Source organism: Salmo salar, chromosome ssa23, assembly GCF_905237065.1.
Source record: "Salmo salar chromosome ssa23, Ssal_v3.1, whole genome shotgun sequence".
Classification (NCBI taxonomy): domain Eukaryota; kingdom Metazoa; phylum Chordata; class Actinopteri; order Salmoniformes; family Salmonidae; genus Salmo; species Salmo salar.
The window spans coordinates 32427250-32441408 of NC_059464.1; the positions used below are offsets into that span (position 1 = coordinate 32427250).

Below are 14159 nucleotides of genomic sequence, written 5' to 3' on the forward strand. Positions count from 1 at the left end.
ACTATAAAATGTGCAGTTTTGTCACAGCACAATGCCACAGATGTCTCAAGATGTGAGGGAGCGTGCAATTGGCATGCTGACTGCAGGAATGTCCACGAGCTGTTGCCAGATAATTGAATGTTCATTATTTATCTACCATAAACAGCCTCCAATATTGTTTTAGAGAATTTGGCAGTAGGTCCAACCAGCCTCACAACCCCAGACCACGTGTAACCACACCAGCCCAGGACCTCCACGTCCGCTTTCTTCGCCTGAGACCAGCCATCGTCTGAGACCAGCCACCCGGACAGCTGATAAAACTGGGTTTGTGCAAACAAGAATTTCTACGCAAACTGACAGAAACCGTCTCCGGGAAGCTCATCCGTGTGCTCGTCCTCACCGGGTTCTTGACCTGACTGCAGTTCGGCGTCGTAACCGACTTCAGTGAGCAAATGCTTACCTTCGATTGTCACTGGCACACTGAAGAAATATTTGGATTTATGATGGATCTCTATTAGCTGCTGCCAAGGTAGTAGCTACTCTTCCTGGGGTCTGGCAAAATTAAGGTAGTTATACCATTTTTAAAACATTACAATACATTCATAACAGATTCCACAACACACGAAGTGATTCCCGGTTTCAACTGTACCGGGCAGATGGCAGCAGTGTGTATGTGGGTGAGCAGTTTGTGGATGTCAACATTGTGAACAGAGTGCCCCGTGGTGGAGGGGTTATGGTATGGGCAGGCATAAGCTACGGACAACGAACACACTTGCATTTTATCGATGGTAATTTGACTGCATAGAGCTACGGTGACGAGATCCTGAGGCCCATTGTCGTGCCATTCATCCACCGCCATCACCTCATGTTTCAGCATGATAATGCACAGCCCCATGTCGCAAGGATCTGTACACAATTCCTGGAAGCTGAAAATGTCCTAGTTCTTCCATGGCCTGCATACTCACCAGACATGTCACCCATTGAACATGTTGGAGATGCTCTGGATCAACGTGTACGATAGCGTGTTCCAGTTCCCACCAATATCCAGACACTTCCCACAGCCATTGAAGAGGAGAGGAGAACATTCCACAGACCACAATCAACAGCCTGATCAACTCTATGCGAAGGTGTGTCCAGCTGCATCAGGCAAATGGTGGTCACACCAGATACTGACTGGTTTTCTGCTCCATTTATTTATTTATTTACAAATGCATATCTGTATTCCCAGTCATGTAAAACCTGTAGTTTAGGACCTGATTTTAATTTATTTCATTGACAGATTTTCTTATGACCTGTAACTCAGTAAAATCTTTGAAAATGTTGCTTGTTAGGTTTGTTTTTCAGTGTAGAACAAAAGTAGTTGCTTAAACTGTATTTCCCCCACAATTGCATTTTTAGCAACAGTCATCCTTGTGCTTCTCAGAAGGCATCTCTCCGTGCTCTCAGTGAGTGGCTTGCTCACACAGCAGGCGATAGTGAAACGGGGACAGGCAGATACTGTCATAGCAGGAATCAACATAATGCATAGGCTATTACTGTTGACCAAATAATGGTTTTAGAACAATCTACAGGAACATTGTGTAGAAAAATTACCCACGTACACAAACTGCTTCGGAAAGAGGAAGGCCGTGTCAGTAACTTTCAGTTTATTGTTCCAGCTCTGTCATTTGTCTGACGTCTACTGTCCTTTTGCTATTTTTTATCCCACTTGACTTTTTCTCTCTATTGGGTCAACAGGAAGGAGATCGGGAGGCAGCAGCGGGAACAGCACCGGCAGTGAAGTCTCCTCTTCATCCTCATCTTCCAACAGCAAGTGGAAGTCTACCTTCTCCCCCATCTCAGACACCAAGCAGCCCCCAGGCGAGCTAAGGCAGGGGGGCTCCCCCTTCGGTATGGGGAGAGAGCCACCGGGCCTAGGCACCGACTCAGACTCTGATCACAAACCGCAGCAGAGGAGGGGGGGCGAAGGGGGTGGAGGCGAGTCCTCAGCATCTCAGTACATTCCCCCTAGCCCCTTCATCAGCCATGAGCCTGGTGGCCGGCCAGGGGCAGGCCCCCAGGGAGGAAGCATCTCTGAGAGGCAGGCTATGCCCAAACAGAAGCCCAGGGGAGAGTGGGAGCTGAAGGCATCCAGCAGCCTAGGAAACAGTCAAAACCTCTTCATCTCTGCGGCTGCCAGCGGGGGTATCCTGAGCGGGAAGGTGGGGGGAAGCCCAGTAGCTGTGTCCTCAGCCTCGGGGGCTTCTGTGGGACAGTACCTGGGGGCCCAGTTCCCCCTCGGGGGGGCCTCTGTCCTTCAATCCCTGTTTGGGGCCCAGACGCCCAGCACCTCGGTGAGCGGGGCCTCTCGCCTGGTCAACGGACACTCTTCCCTGGGGAGCTTCTCCAGCGCTGGGCTGGCAGGCGGAGCAGCTGGAGGTGAGGCCCACTGACATTTTCTAACCAGTTACCTTCCCTTCAGCAGCACTGTTAGCTATTGGTTGGGATAGAGGATTTAGCATTTATTAGGATTCCCGTTAGCTGAAGCAGGAGCTACTCTTCCTGTGAGATCAGTCCTCAGATAGGGTTGCTGTGTTAGGGATTCAATGGACAGGCCAGCTGTTGGACACAGGTAAGTGTGGGAGCCCTGTGCTGCTGCCTGTCTCAATGCCATTGCTGCTTTGCTTTGCCATGGACTGGCTGTACAGAAGCTGAGTTAGACACCCTTGGGAAATGCCTAATACTTCAATGAGAGTACAGATCCTTAAGATGACAAACTTGGTTCATGAAGTCATGGCCACGGACATGGGAAATGTCCTTTTAATATAATAAAGACATACTGCATCTGTGATAATCTGTGTTGGTAAGATGTAGATCTCAAGCATTGAAAATTGATGAATCAAAGAAACCTAATCAACATGGTCATTTTCTATGGGTGTTGGTGTCACTGGTTTTCTGTGTAATTTAGAGACATTTCACTATGATTTGCCACATTGCTGTTTTATTAGTACTCAACAATACATTTAAAGCAGAGGAATGGCCATTGAGCTATATTGTAATACTTGATTGAGTTGATGTTTCAAAGTGAAATGTCTGTCTGCTTTCTGTGTGCTTGTCTGTATGACTTGCTTGGCGCTATGCAAATCCTGGCTCAGCCCCTCTGTCTCTCTGTCCCGCCCCCCCATCTCTCTGTCCTCCCCCCATCTCTCTCTTGCTGTTTAATCCGCAGGTATTTTTCACCACGTGGTGCCCTCAGTGTCGTCCCATCAGTTTGGGGCTGTGCTGCCAGCCACAGGAGGCCTCAGCTCTCTGCTCAGTCTCTCCTCCTCCCAGCAGCATCAGCACATTGTCCCCCACTCATGTTCCTCCTTCCTGGCCTCTGTGTCCTCCAACCTGCCCCTCTCACAGGCCCAGCACAGCCGCACCCAGACAGTACTGCACACTCCTCTGCCCCCCATGCGCTCCCTTCCACCTCCCCCGCCTCTACTTAATATCTCCTACTCTTCCTCTGTCCCCTTTTCCTCTGAGCCCACTCCCTCGTCTCGCTCTGAGTCCTTCCTCTCCTCCCGACTGGTTTCCTCTTCCCTCCAGCATCAGAGGGTACAGTCCTCCTCCATCTCTCTCTCTGGCTCCTCTGCTGCTGCTTCTGCACCCCTTCCTCCTTCCTCTCGTAACTTCACAGTACACCACCCCCCTCACCTCCCCCCTCCAACCCCGGCCAGTATATCAGGAGGTGGGGGCATCATGTGGAGGACTCTGGGCTTGCCTGCTTCCTACATGTCGTCCTCTCAGCACACCGGTTCCCGGCCTAGATAGGGCACGGTGGGGGAGGGGGGAGAGGAAGGGGGGGGGGTGTCAGTCAGAGGGATAAGGAGGAGAGTTCTGGTTGTCCCTGTTCTCCCCAAGCTGCTATTCAGTCCCAACAAGGTAAGTTAGACTCCTACTGTAGGTTTGTATTAGATTATTAGCTCTCTGATAAATCCGTTCTTCATGAGCCGTCTCATGTCTGCCATGTCCTATCCTGTTATGTGCTATTGGTCACGGCAGAATTGTCTTGTTTTCTGAACCTGGCTCTTTCCTCTCCCTGGCAGGTAACTGAAGAATATCTACCTCAACCCAACGTAACCTATGCAAATGGCCAGGTGTGGACCAAGGAACTCTTTCACTGGTGCTCCTAAGCCTGTTAAATTGCCACTGATTTGGGACTCTATATACACACACACACACACACACACACACAGCTGAGAACACACACACTCTCACGTTGACACACACAGCATGGCATCCTGAGCGGAGTTGCGCGGTCACGGGGGTTTTTGTGTCGTGGGTTGAGGCTGACCGTAATCCGTGAGTTGTGTACCTCCCATCCTGAATGAATTGCTATGCTGCCTGCTCTGAACATTAACGTTAAAGAGACACAGGACATGCACTGTTTCCATGGCAGTAAGTTGTACAGGTACATCACTGTCACCATGTAACCTGGTGCTAAGTATGAAATATAGATAACTATATTGAGCTTTAAGACTCAATTCAGACATTTGATGACAGAAGAAAGCACAGTTAGCAGTGTAGTTGTACATGTTATATTACTAAATACAGCCTGTATATGGCGGAAGACTCCTGTGGTACCATCATCCCAGTATCATCTTTGTTCTGTCATTATCTGACCACCAGGGTGCTTTCTTAGTCCCCCCCCCCCACACCCAACACACACACACACACACACACACACAGGCTGCGTTTACACAGGCAGACCAATTCTGATGTGATTGGTCAAAAGACCAATTAGTGTAAAAAAAATAAATAAATGTGTCTGCCTGTGTAAACGCACATATACATACATACATACATACATGCATACATACACAGTCTAGACCAGTTTAACCCGACTCTGTACAGGACTAGGGACCATGCAGCTGTGACTCTGCATCTCTATCGCTCTGCTAGCTAACCTTTAACCCTGATCATTTCTTCAGTAAATTAAATATGATTTGACCACATTAGCTTTTGGCTACAGTATGAAACGAGAAGCTGTTGGTTCAAACACACTGGATAACATATCTGTGTACCCTCACTGTGGCAACATCCCTGGTGCAGGGACAGCACTATAGTCAGCTCAGAGTAAAAAAGTTTTTGGTGTGATCATTTATGTGAATAACGACAGTTTCTGGAAATGTAATAGTAGGGTGTTCTCATTCATTTGAATGCTGTGTCAAAATGTATGGAAGTGAACAGCAGAAGGACTTGAGGATGTAATGGGGAAACAGGATTAAATTACTGAGACAGTCAGTTGATAATCACTACTTATAGAGCCAGCTAGGGAGTAGGGACCTGCAACGCAATGTGCATTCTTCACAAGTAGGAATCTCAACTACTCTAACTTAATTAAGCTTCTTGGTTTTATAGCCCTGCTGAAACACTGATACAATGAAAAATGCAGGTGTAATTTGGGGACTCTTAATATTGTCCGTGTTGTATTCAGGCAAGTCTCTGGAACCCTACCTCACGGTGTTCACAGGGGACGGGTAAACATTTGTTTGGACGTGTTAGCTTTGGTCCACTGAAGGCTGTAGTGGTACTTTCTGCAGCCTGTCCAACCTGCACACACTGGTATACAAACATCCTCACCCACACACTGGTATACAAACATCCTCACCCACACACTGGTATACAAACATCCTCACCCACACACTGGTATACAAACATCCTCACCCACACACTGGTATACAAACATCCTCACCCACACACTGGTATACAAACATCCTCACCCACACACTGGTATACAAACATCCTCACCCACACACTGGTATACAAACATCCTCACCCACACACTGGTATACAAACATCCTCACCCACACACTGGTATACAAACATCCTCACCCACACACTGGTATACAAACATCCTCACCCACACACTGGTATACAAACATCCTCACCCACACACTGGTATACAAACATCCTCACCCACACACTGGGAAATGCATGAATAACAACAAACTACTGGGCAATTTTCACATCTTTTGATTTATTTCATTTCTGTAAACATTGTACTGTGAATGGGAGACATTCTGACTGTTTAATTGTGTATAATTTTGATTATATTTATGCTGTCACGTTTTTGTTTATTTTGTTCTCCTGAAATGTGTAACAGTGTAGAATGCAATAGGTATAAGTGTGTACTTAACGTAGTCTGAAAACATTGGTGCTACAATCTGTATAACTCTGGACTGTGCCTAATATTATTTATACAATATTAAGAACATCAATAACTGTCGATACTTGGTGCTTCTTGTACACAGGGACGTTTTAAATGCCATTTTCTGGCATTCTTTCTCGTATTTAAAGTGTAGTTATCAGATTTTTGAATTGTTGTACTAGTGTACAACTGCAGACGATTTGGCTCAGACTTAAGACAACAGGTAACGCTCTCATTAGATGTGTTTTCACACAGTATTTTTGGCATACTGCGAAACACCCTTTTGCTTTCAGAAACTTGCCACTTGTTCAGGACTATTTGTAAATGTTTGTTTTTGTTTTGATTTATTTTTTTAACCGTTAAGTTTAAGGGTGTGTTGCTGAATAAGAAATGCCTAGATTGCTTTGGGCTATTGTTGAATTATTGTATTTTTTTGGGGTGGGGCTGCTTCTCCAACCTGTCAAACAGGTTGGGCCAACACCCAAGGGAGGCAGAGTTGTTAAGCCAGTGCTTTAATGGTGAGAAACACCATGACTATTCAGTGTCAATGAGGGCTCCTCTGAGATGTACTGTACCAGTTAAAAGTTTGGAGACTTTTTTTTGGTTACTGCATGATTCCATATGTGTTATTTCATAGTTTGATCTATTCACAATTCTACAATGTAGAAAATGGTAAATAGAAACCCTTGAATGAGTAGGTGTAAACTTTTGACTGGTATTGTGTATATTTATCTAGAGAAACTCAACGCTTGTACTATGTGCTTAACACATGCTGACAGATTTTGTGCTGAAATTAGACTGTCTGGATTGTATCAGATTTACTTTATGCTTTTTAAAGAAAAACGTATACTGGTGCTCTTTCAACCACACAAACCGATTTCAGAAAATGTTCTGGGTGCATCCAAAAACCAAATGTCATCTCATTTCTACTGCTTGTCCTGGGATATGTCTTAAAACTGCCTCCTTCCCATAGCGTGAGCATATTACATCTGTTTGTAATTACAAGTTAATTGTTCCAATATAACTGGTAGTAGAATAACTAGTAGGTATAATGTGAGTTTGCAACAATCAGGCTTCCTTTTGGTCTGATTGCCAAATGAGTCTTTAGTAATTGAGGACATGAAGCAGCAGGACATTCATTTCTCTTCATTGTTTTGTTTGTTTCACCTATGCCCTCAAAGAAAAATTACTCCAAAGCATTAGTCACAATGTGGTTCGGTAGACAAGTGCTTTGTAACCAGGAATGTGTATATCAACCCTTCTGTTCAAGTGAAGTGAGGACAATGATTTGTTCATGTCAGACATGAACCGAAAAGCGAATTCCATTGTTAACAGCGCTGACAGGCCTGTTTGTAATTGTTGTTTTCATTTTTTTCCCTTGGTGTTTGATATAATCGCAGTTTATCAATTATGCTTTTACTATGACAAGATTCAGATCAAGTTTTAATACTCTTAAACAGACAGTGCGGTGCTCTCCTACACGTAAAATGAGGGAAAATGCAGCTATTGATCAATACACTTCTCCTGTTGTGCTAGAGGGGAAAGGTTTAAACTTCTACACAGGCTCTCGTTTACTTTTTAATCTGAAAATATACTTCCTAGTTGGCTGGAGTGGCAATGTGTGTGGGAGTGAGAATAGTATTGGGTAGTGAATATTGTTACTTCAGGTTTCAACAAACTTTTACAACATGCCCCATTTCTAATATGTCCACTGAAAAACTACGCCTATGATCTCTCTGGCAAATATGGATGAATTATATTGAACTCGTATAGTGCTCTATACATTTTCTCAATGAATAACTTTCCATTTAATACTTTTCCACATACCAAGACTGAATCCTGCCAAGTGTGTCTCTCTCTCTCAGGAACTTATCAGATATCTTAATGCTATAACACTTTGAATAGTGTATATTTTCATTTGTCTTTAAACTGGGACTTATGTTTCTCCCTTTCTCAGGACCAGGGACCACGTTTATATTTTGATGTAACTTAAATTGGTGCTTTTGAGTTGACAAACTGCCTTAGATGTATGTTTTGTCTCCTCAATTTCTCACTGTCACACACATCCAGCCACACCAGCAAAAGACTGCAGGTTTGTTTGACTAGTCTGAAGATGTAGTGGAAAAGCCTCATCTCTTCCTACTCTCTCACACATGTCTCAATCCCTCTCGTCTTTCTCAAAATGAAATGTCCTTTGACCTTCAGTGTTGTGATCCTTACATAGGAGAACGCTGTGTAGTTGAAGGAATTATTTTAACTCTCAGTAAAGCCAGGGCAGGTTTGAGGTGCAATAGGCAAACCTACTTTCCAAAACACCCTGGGTTGTCATGGAAACTCTTGGTGTTGGTGCTTTATCTTAAATATGATTAATGACAAATTGAAATTAGTTTGGCCTTTTATGATTAATAAAATGTTTTCTTAGTGTTTCATTTGCGTCTCTGTTTATTGGTGATATTATGCATTTTAAAAAGGTGATTTTTTTTTTTTTAAATTTAAAACAAAAGTAAGCTTTAAAGTGAAGGAGCCCAACAATGACGCAATGTAGGTGTGGGATAAGTTCATAATTTTTCTACCACTATTAGAGTAGTACAAAGCTAGGCTTATCGGTTTGCCCAAAAATGGACAGTAGTGTTTGAGAAATTGCTCTTCAGTTCTGTCTGTAGTGGGGAATGCACATTTCGGGGAAATAAGCGACTTTTTTACTATTTCCCGTAGGCCTAGTAAATAAAAGCAATATTTCATGTCATGTTCTGGGATTACTCAAATACACATTGTTAAATAGTGTTTTGCATGTGTGTGTGTGTTTGCAAGCTGTTAAATTATCATTATTGTAATTTTTGGGGTGGATTTGTGAATCCCTGCAGGAATTTGTAAATGAACCTTGGTTTTATCACTTGGCACGGTTGACCAAGCAGGACAGACTCAACTCAATGACCTTGGTCGTCTGCAAAAGAAGGCTGTAGCTGTGGAATTTGTCCATGAGGCCCTTCTCAACCCCAGAGGTCTCAACAGCAGCATCTCATGGTCTGGCCATCAGATCCTTTAATCGGTCAGATGTAAAGAATGCTCCTATTTAGCACACACACTTGTAATCTATCTGGCATGTAGCACATCCATACTCCACCCCACTGTCCTTAGAGTAACTGCTGACAGGACTTTTGAATGCAAATGGATCTAATCTATCATCCAATTACAGTCATCTTTAAAAGCAGCCACTTGTGGCAATTCAATGAACATTCCAATATCTGTGCATTGGAAGAAAAAACATTGTGTAGAAAAACTAAGAAAAGGCAGGAGATTGAAACGATAGGATGGTGTTAAGAGTCGGCCAGTTGTCTATGAAAGGACTTTAGAAATGTGATTACATTCATGTTTTTGTGTCTCCTTCAAACGTCCTTATCTTTGTTTAGGTGTTCGTCAGTCCCCAGTCCATCCTCACCCACAGGGAGGGCAGGTGTCAATTTGCAACACACACAACGCTCCGTAGTCTTGTGCTTCCTTTCCATAGCTTTCTCAGCCCACCATAGTATTCACAGCATTGGGCGGCAGGTAGCCTAGCGGTTAGTGTTGGGCCAGTAACCGAAAGATTGCTTGTTCGAATACCTGAGCCGACAAGGGGAAAAATCTGTTGGTATGCCCTTGAGCAAGGCACTTAACCCTAATTTGCCCAAGGGGGGCCATACTACTATGGCTGACCCTGTAAAACAACCCATTTCACTGCACCTATCCAGGTGTCTGACGGACCATTTATTTTAGCATACTGTTCCTCTACATGTTGAGGAAACAATGTTTCCCCCATCTTTCAATGGACACATCACATGGTATTGAGGCAGTGTACAACACAAAACCCTTCTCCCTTGCTGACCTGAACCAAACCAAGTGTTAGATCCAGACATGACAGGCTGCCATGAGGCTGTGGTGTGCATTCTGCCTGATACTGATGCTCTCCAGTGTGGGGACACTCCATATTTTGGAAGTACACCAGCTCATGTAGAGGTAGATGAGGATATGCTTTCAGCAATTTGTGAAGTTTAGGTCCAGGAAAGCGAGCTGAGAGAGGATTTGACTTGCTTTTGGAGTTTGCTCACACTGATGGTGCTCCATTCTAGCTGAAGAAGCCAACGAAGAGAAACATGGGCTACATGTTTGGCACCCAACCAGATATGGATCTGATTCTGAATGAAATGGTATGTTATGTCTTGTCTACTCTCCGCCTCCCCTCCAAGATCAAGTTCATACTGCTCCTTGCCTTTAGAAACCCTAGAACAGCAGCCTTAAGCGCCATCACTTTCACCAGTCAATCTCCAGCCTTACAAACAGGTTAGAACTCATTACCTACTCATTTACAACATTACTGAATTTCTTGTCTCACATTTTAGAAGTCTCTTGTCTTACCATAGACCATTTAAAGACTGGTGTGATGCTGTTGGTATCAGACTCCCACCTTTCCCCATTTCAGACGGTATGCATTTTAAGGGAACACAGTTCCTCATCCTAACAGGAAAGCTATCAGAGGGCAAAAGTCACCTGAAATGGCGAATCAATGTTGACACAAAAACACAAGGTACAGGTAAGAAGAATGCTTCATCTTGTACAGCTTATCGTGTTCCAAGTTACACGCTGATGGAAGGAAAGCATATTGTAAAGCTTATTTACCCTTCTCGGCAAAATTTGTCTGAACTACAAAGTATCATGAAGGAGCAAGAAGTGATATCAGTGTCATTCCCCTGGTGCTTTTCTCAAAGGCTAAAGGAATTAATGAAAAGGCAGTTGGCTTTGGCTTTAAAAAAATAATTATGAATACATTTTGTTAAATATTTTAAGTCATCGATTCTTAAATTGTCCTTCTCCCAGTGACAAGTCGAAGTCCCTCCCCTGCTTCCTCCAGGACCTATGCTTTTCTGTGTGAGCTGCAGGAGTTCCTCAGTGCTGTCCAGCCACCACAGACGTAGTCACGACCACGGGCTGCTCCGGTCCCGCTGTATACTCTGCATTCTCTCCCCACCCTGTCCCTTGGGCTGTCATCCAGTGAGACCGTCCTGGCCGGGCTGCTCAACTCCTCAGCTCTCACACTGTTCTCCTTTCCCAAACTGGGCTCTGTTCCAGGGGCACCACAGGGAGCTGGTCCTACAGCCTGCCCTGCTGGAGGTGCTCAGGCAGAGGCTGGAGGAGGTTGTGGTCCAGATGAGGACGGAGGAGGTGGGCAGGGATGAACGGGCTGTGGAGGCTTCGGGAACTGTTCTTCCCAAAGAAGGTGAGGAACCACCAGCAGGTGAGCAGGCCTCAATGTAAATTCATGATACAGTCATTTAAAATATTTTTTTCTTTCACTCCCATAGGTGTGGAGAGGGGGCAGCAGGCCAGGAGGGCCCAGGGAAGGGACACCTGTGTCGGCTGCAGAGCCTCAACGTGTCCCTGGAGAGATTCCGGCTGGCTCATCTACAACTACCAGGGAGTCTGCCGCTTTCCCCTGACCAACGGTAACAACCAGGCCCTCCTGATCAGCCAGGTCCAGAGGGGCCCTGGAGCGCTCACCTTTGTGTGCCTATAAACACTGAGGACCTCAAGGTGGTGGAGTTGGCTCAGGATGGAACCAAGATCTCCATCAAACCCAACATGGTGGCCAAGGAGTGTGGTTGCCACTGTTTCCTCCATGTGGTCCAATGACCGTAATAATGGCAAGGGCCAGGCCAACTGAATGGGTGGACCATTACTCATAAGTCAATTTTGTTTATTGTAAATACATCATCACCACATCTAATTCTCCATTTGTGCTCAATCATGTTCTGCCAAATATTAGATGATTTTACATTTTAATACACTTTTTGTTACTCGTCAATTGCAAACTCAATGGCACAGTGCACATATTGGATCTTTCAAATACAATTTTATCATTATCAATTTGCATCCAATGAAAGGGCATATTAAAGGCTAAAATAATATTTCATTGAATATGAGATGGGAACCAGCAAATGTTATTCATTTGTATTGATTTTTGTATACCCTCTAAATATGAAAAATATTTATGCAGACAGATTATACATGATCAGATAAGACTGTGTATGGGTCTAATTTAAAATCATTGTGAAGTATGTGTGACTTACTTTTTGACTCTGCATTGTTGGGAAAGAGCCCGTAAGTAAGCATTTTGCTGTAAAGTCTACCCCTGTTTATATTTGGCGCATGTGACAAGTAAAATTGTATTTCATATTTGGTAATTGTTCTGTAAATTGTTTCTTTCTACAGTAGTAAACTAATATATATATATATATATATATATACTAATACTAATATATATATTAGTTTACTACTGTAGAAAGAAACAATTTACAGAACAATTACCAAATATGAAATACAATTTTGCTTGTCACATGCGCCAAATATAAACAGGGGTAGACTTTACAGCAAAATGCTTACTTACGGGCTATATATATATATATATAAATAAATAAATAAAACGTATTTTTGATAGAATAAACACCGGGCAAACTGACATTATTTGATTATTCTTTCTGAAAATGTCAGCCTATTTGTTGTATTAGCCTCTTTACCATTCTCCATAATGCTCTCTATCATTTCTTCACAGCCCTTAGACACATCTCTATTTCTGATCTTCAAGACTCCCCCTCTTCTCTTTGGTTTTCCTTTTGTTCCATGGTCTGATCCCCAACTCGGCAAGCTGTCCCACAGAGAGGCTGGAGGGCGAGAAGAGGAAACACCAGGCACGCAACAAAAGGTTCCAAAGCAGAGCACTTATAACTAACACACTGAATAACAAATGAGAAGGACACAGAAAATACACTATTTATACAAAACATTAGGAACACCTAATGCTCTTTCCATGAGACTGACCTGGTGAATCCATGGCAAAGCGATGATCCCTTATTGATGTCACGTTGCAACTCAGCTGACATCACAAAAACGGGTCAGAAGTCTGACTACACACAATCTGGATGGCCAGAGAGCTAGCAACAATGACAAGAAGCTGCCATGTGAGGAATCGTAGGTGCTTGTTCATGTTGTTTGGTATACTCAGTTTAAGCTAGAAGTCCCAGTACCTGAGCTGTGCCATCTGGCTGTGGATCTGTGCCTCCAAGTAACATCATTCTCCTCTAGAAATACTTCCAGAGCATCTAAACCACAAGAGATAATGCATGAGCTAGTCTGTGTGCATGGATTATATTTTTAATATCATACGTTTCAACACTCACCATGTACTTCATTCACCCCTGAGCTCACAAGCACAATGATGATGGCCAACACTATGCAACGGTTTAGAGTAATGCCTTTCCATGGGTTCTCAACCTGCTTCAAACTTTGGATGGACAAAATACCTTCATATGACACTAGAAGTAGACAGAGTAGTAGGTCAATATGGGACAAAATATACTATTACTGAATGTAGAAATGGAAATGTAATGAATAAGGATTTTATTACTGCTAAGACACTCAGATGATGATGTTCTGGATCTGTTGTGTCCTGTAAATTCAGGTAATATTGGCGTTTTGTTAATGCAAGATATTTGAAAGGTAAACTTATTAAACATCCCGGTGAAGGTATAGATTAAATCTTTTATTTTCAGAGTGTTAACTCAACTGTACATTTGCTCTAAAATCAAATAGGCAATGAGGACTGAGCACAAACAAGGATTGGAGTTACGGTGCCTTCCGAAAGTATTCATACCCCTTGACATACTCCACATTTTGTTGTTACAGCCTGAATTCAAAATGGATTAAATAGTTTTTCCTCACCCATCTACACACAATACCACATAATGACAAAGTAAAAACATGTTTTTAGAAATGTTTGCAAATTTAGTGGAAATGAAATATCTCATTTACTTATGTATTCACACCCCTGAGTCAATACAGGGGTAATTGGCAGCAATTACAGCTGAGTGTCTTTCTGGGTAAGTCTCTTAGAGCTTTGCACAATATTTGTACATGATGCTTTTTAAAATTCTTCAAGCTCTGTCAAGTTGGTTGTTGATCATGGCTGGACAGC

The 14159-nt window shown here is 43.4% G+C and overlaps 1 protein-coding gene and 1 pseudogene across 4 annotated transcripts in view; both read left to right on the forward strand.

Annotated features, from left to right (window-relative positions):
* LOC106584426 (histone-lysine N-methyltransferase, H3 lysine-79 specific) overlaps window positions 1-8583 on the forward strand; it is a 31902-nt gene extending 23319 nt beyond the window's left edge. For 3 of the 4 annotated variants that reach the window (XM_014169747.2, XM_014169748.2, XM_045706443.1), the window contains 3 exons: window positions 1717-2397; window positions 3188-3885; window positions 4050-8583. In XM_014169747.2, coding sequence (XP_014025222.2) covers window positions 1717-2397; window positions 3188-3774 — 1268 coding nt within the window. In that variant the 3' untranslated portion in view covers window positions 3775-3885; window positions 4050-8583. The remainder of the gene's footprint in view (window positions 1-1716; window positions 2398-3187; window positions 3886-4049) is intronic. The other variant, XM_014169749.2, reaches the window with a different exon arrangement.
* Window positions 8584-10048: 1465 nt separating this feature from the next.
* On the forward strand, window positions 10049-12289 carry LOC106584261 (uncharacterized; annotated as a pseudogene).
* Window positions 12290-14159: the final 1870 nt, after the last annotated feature.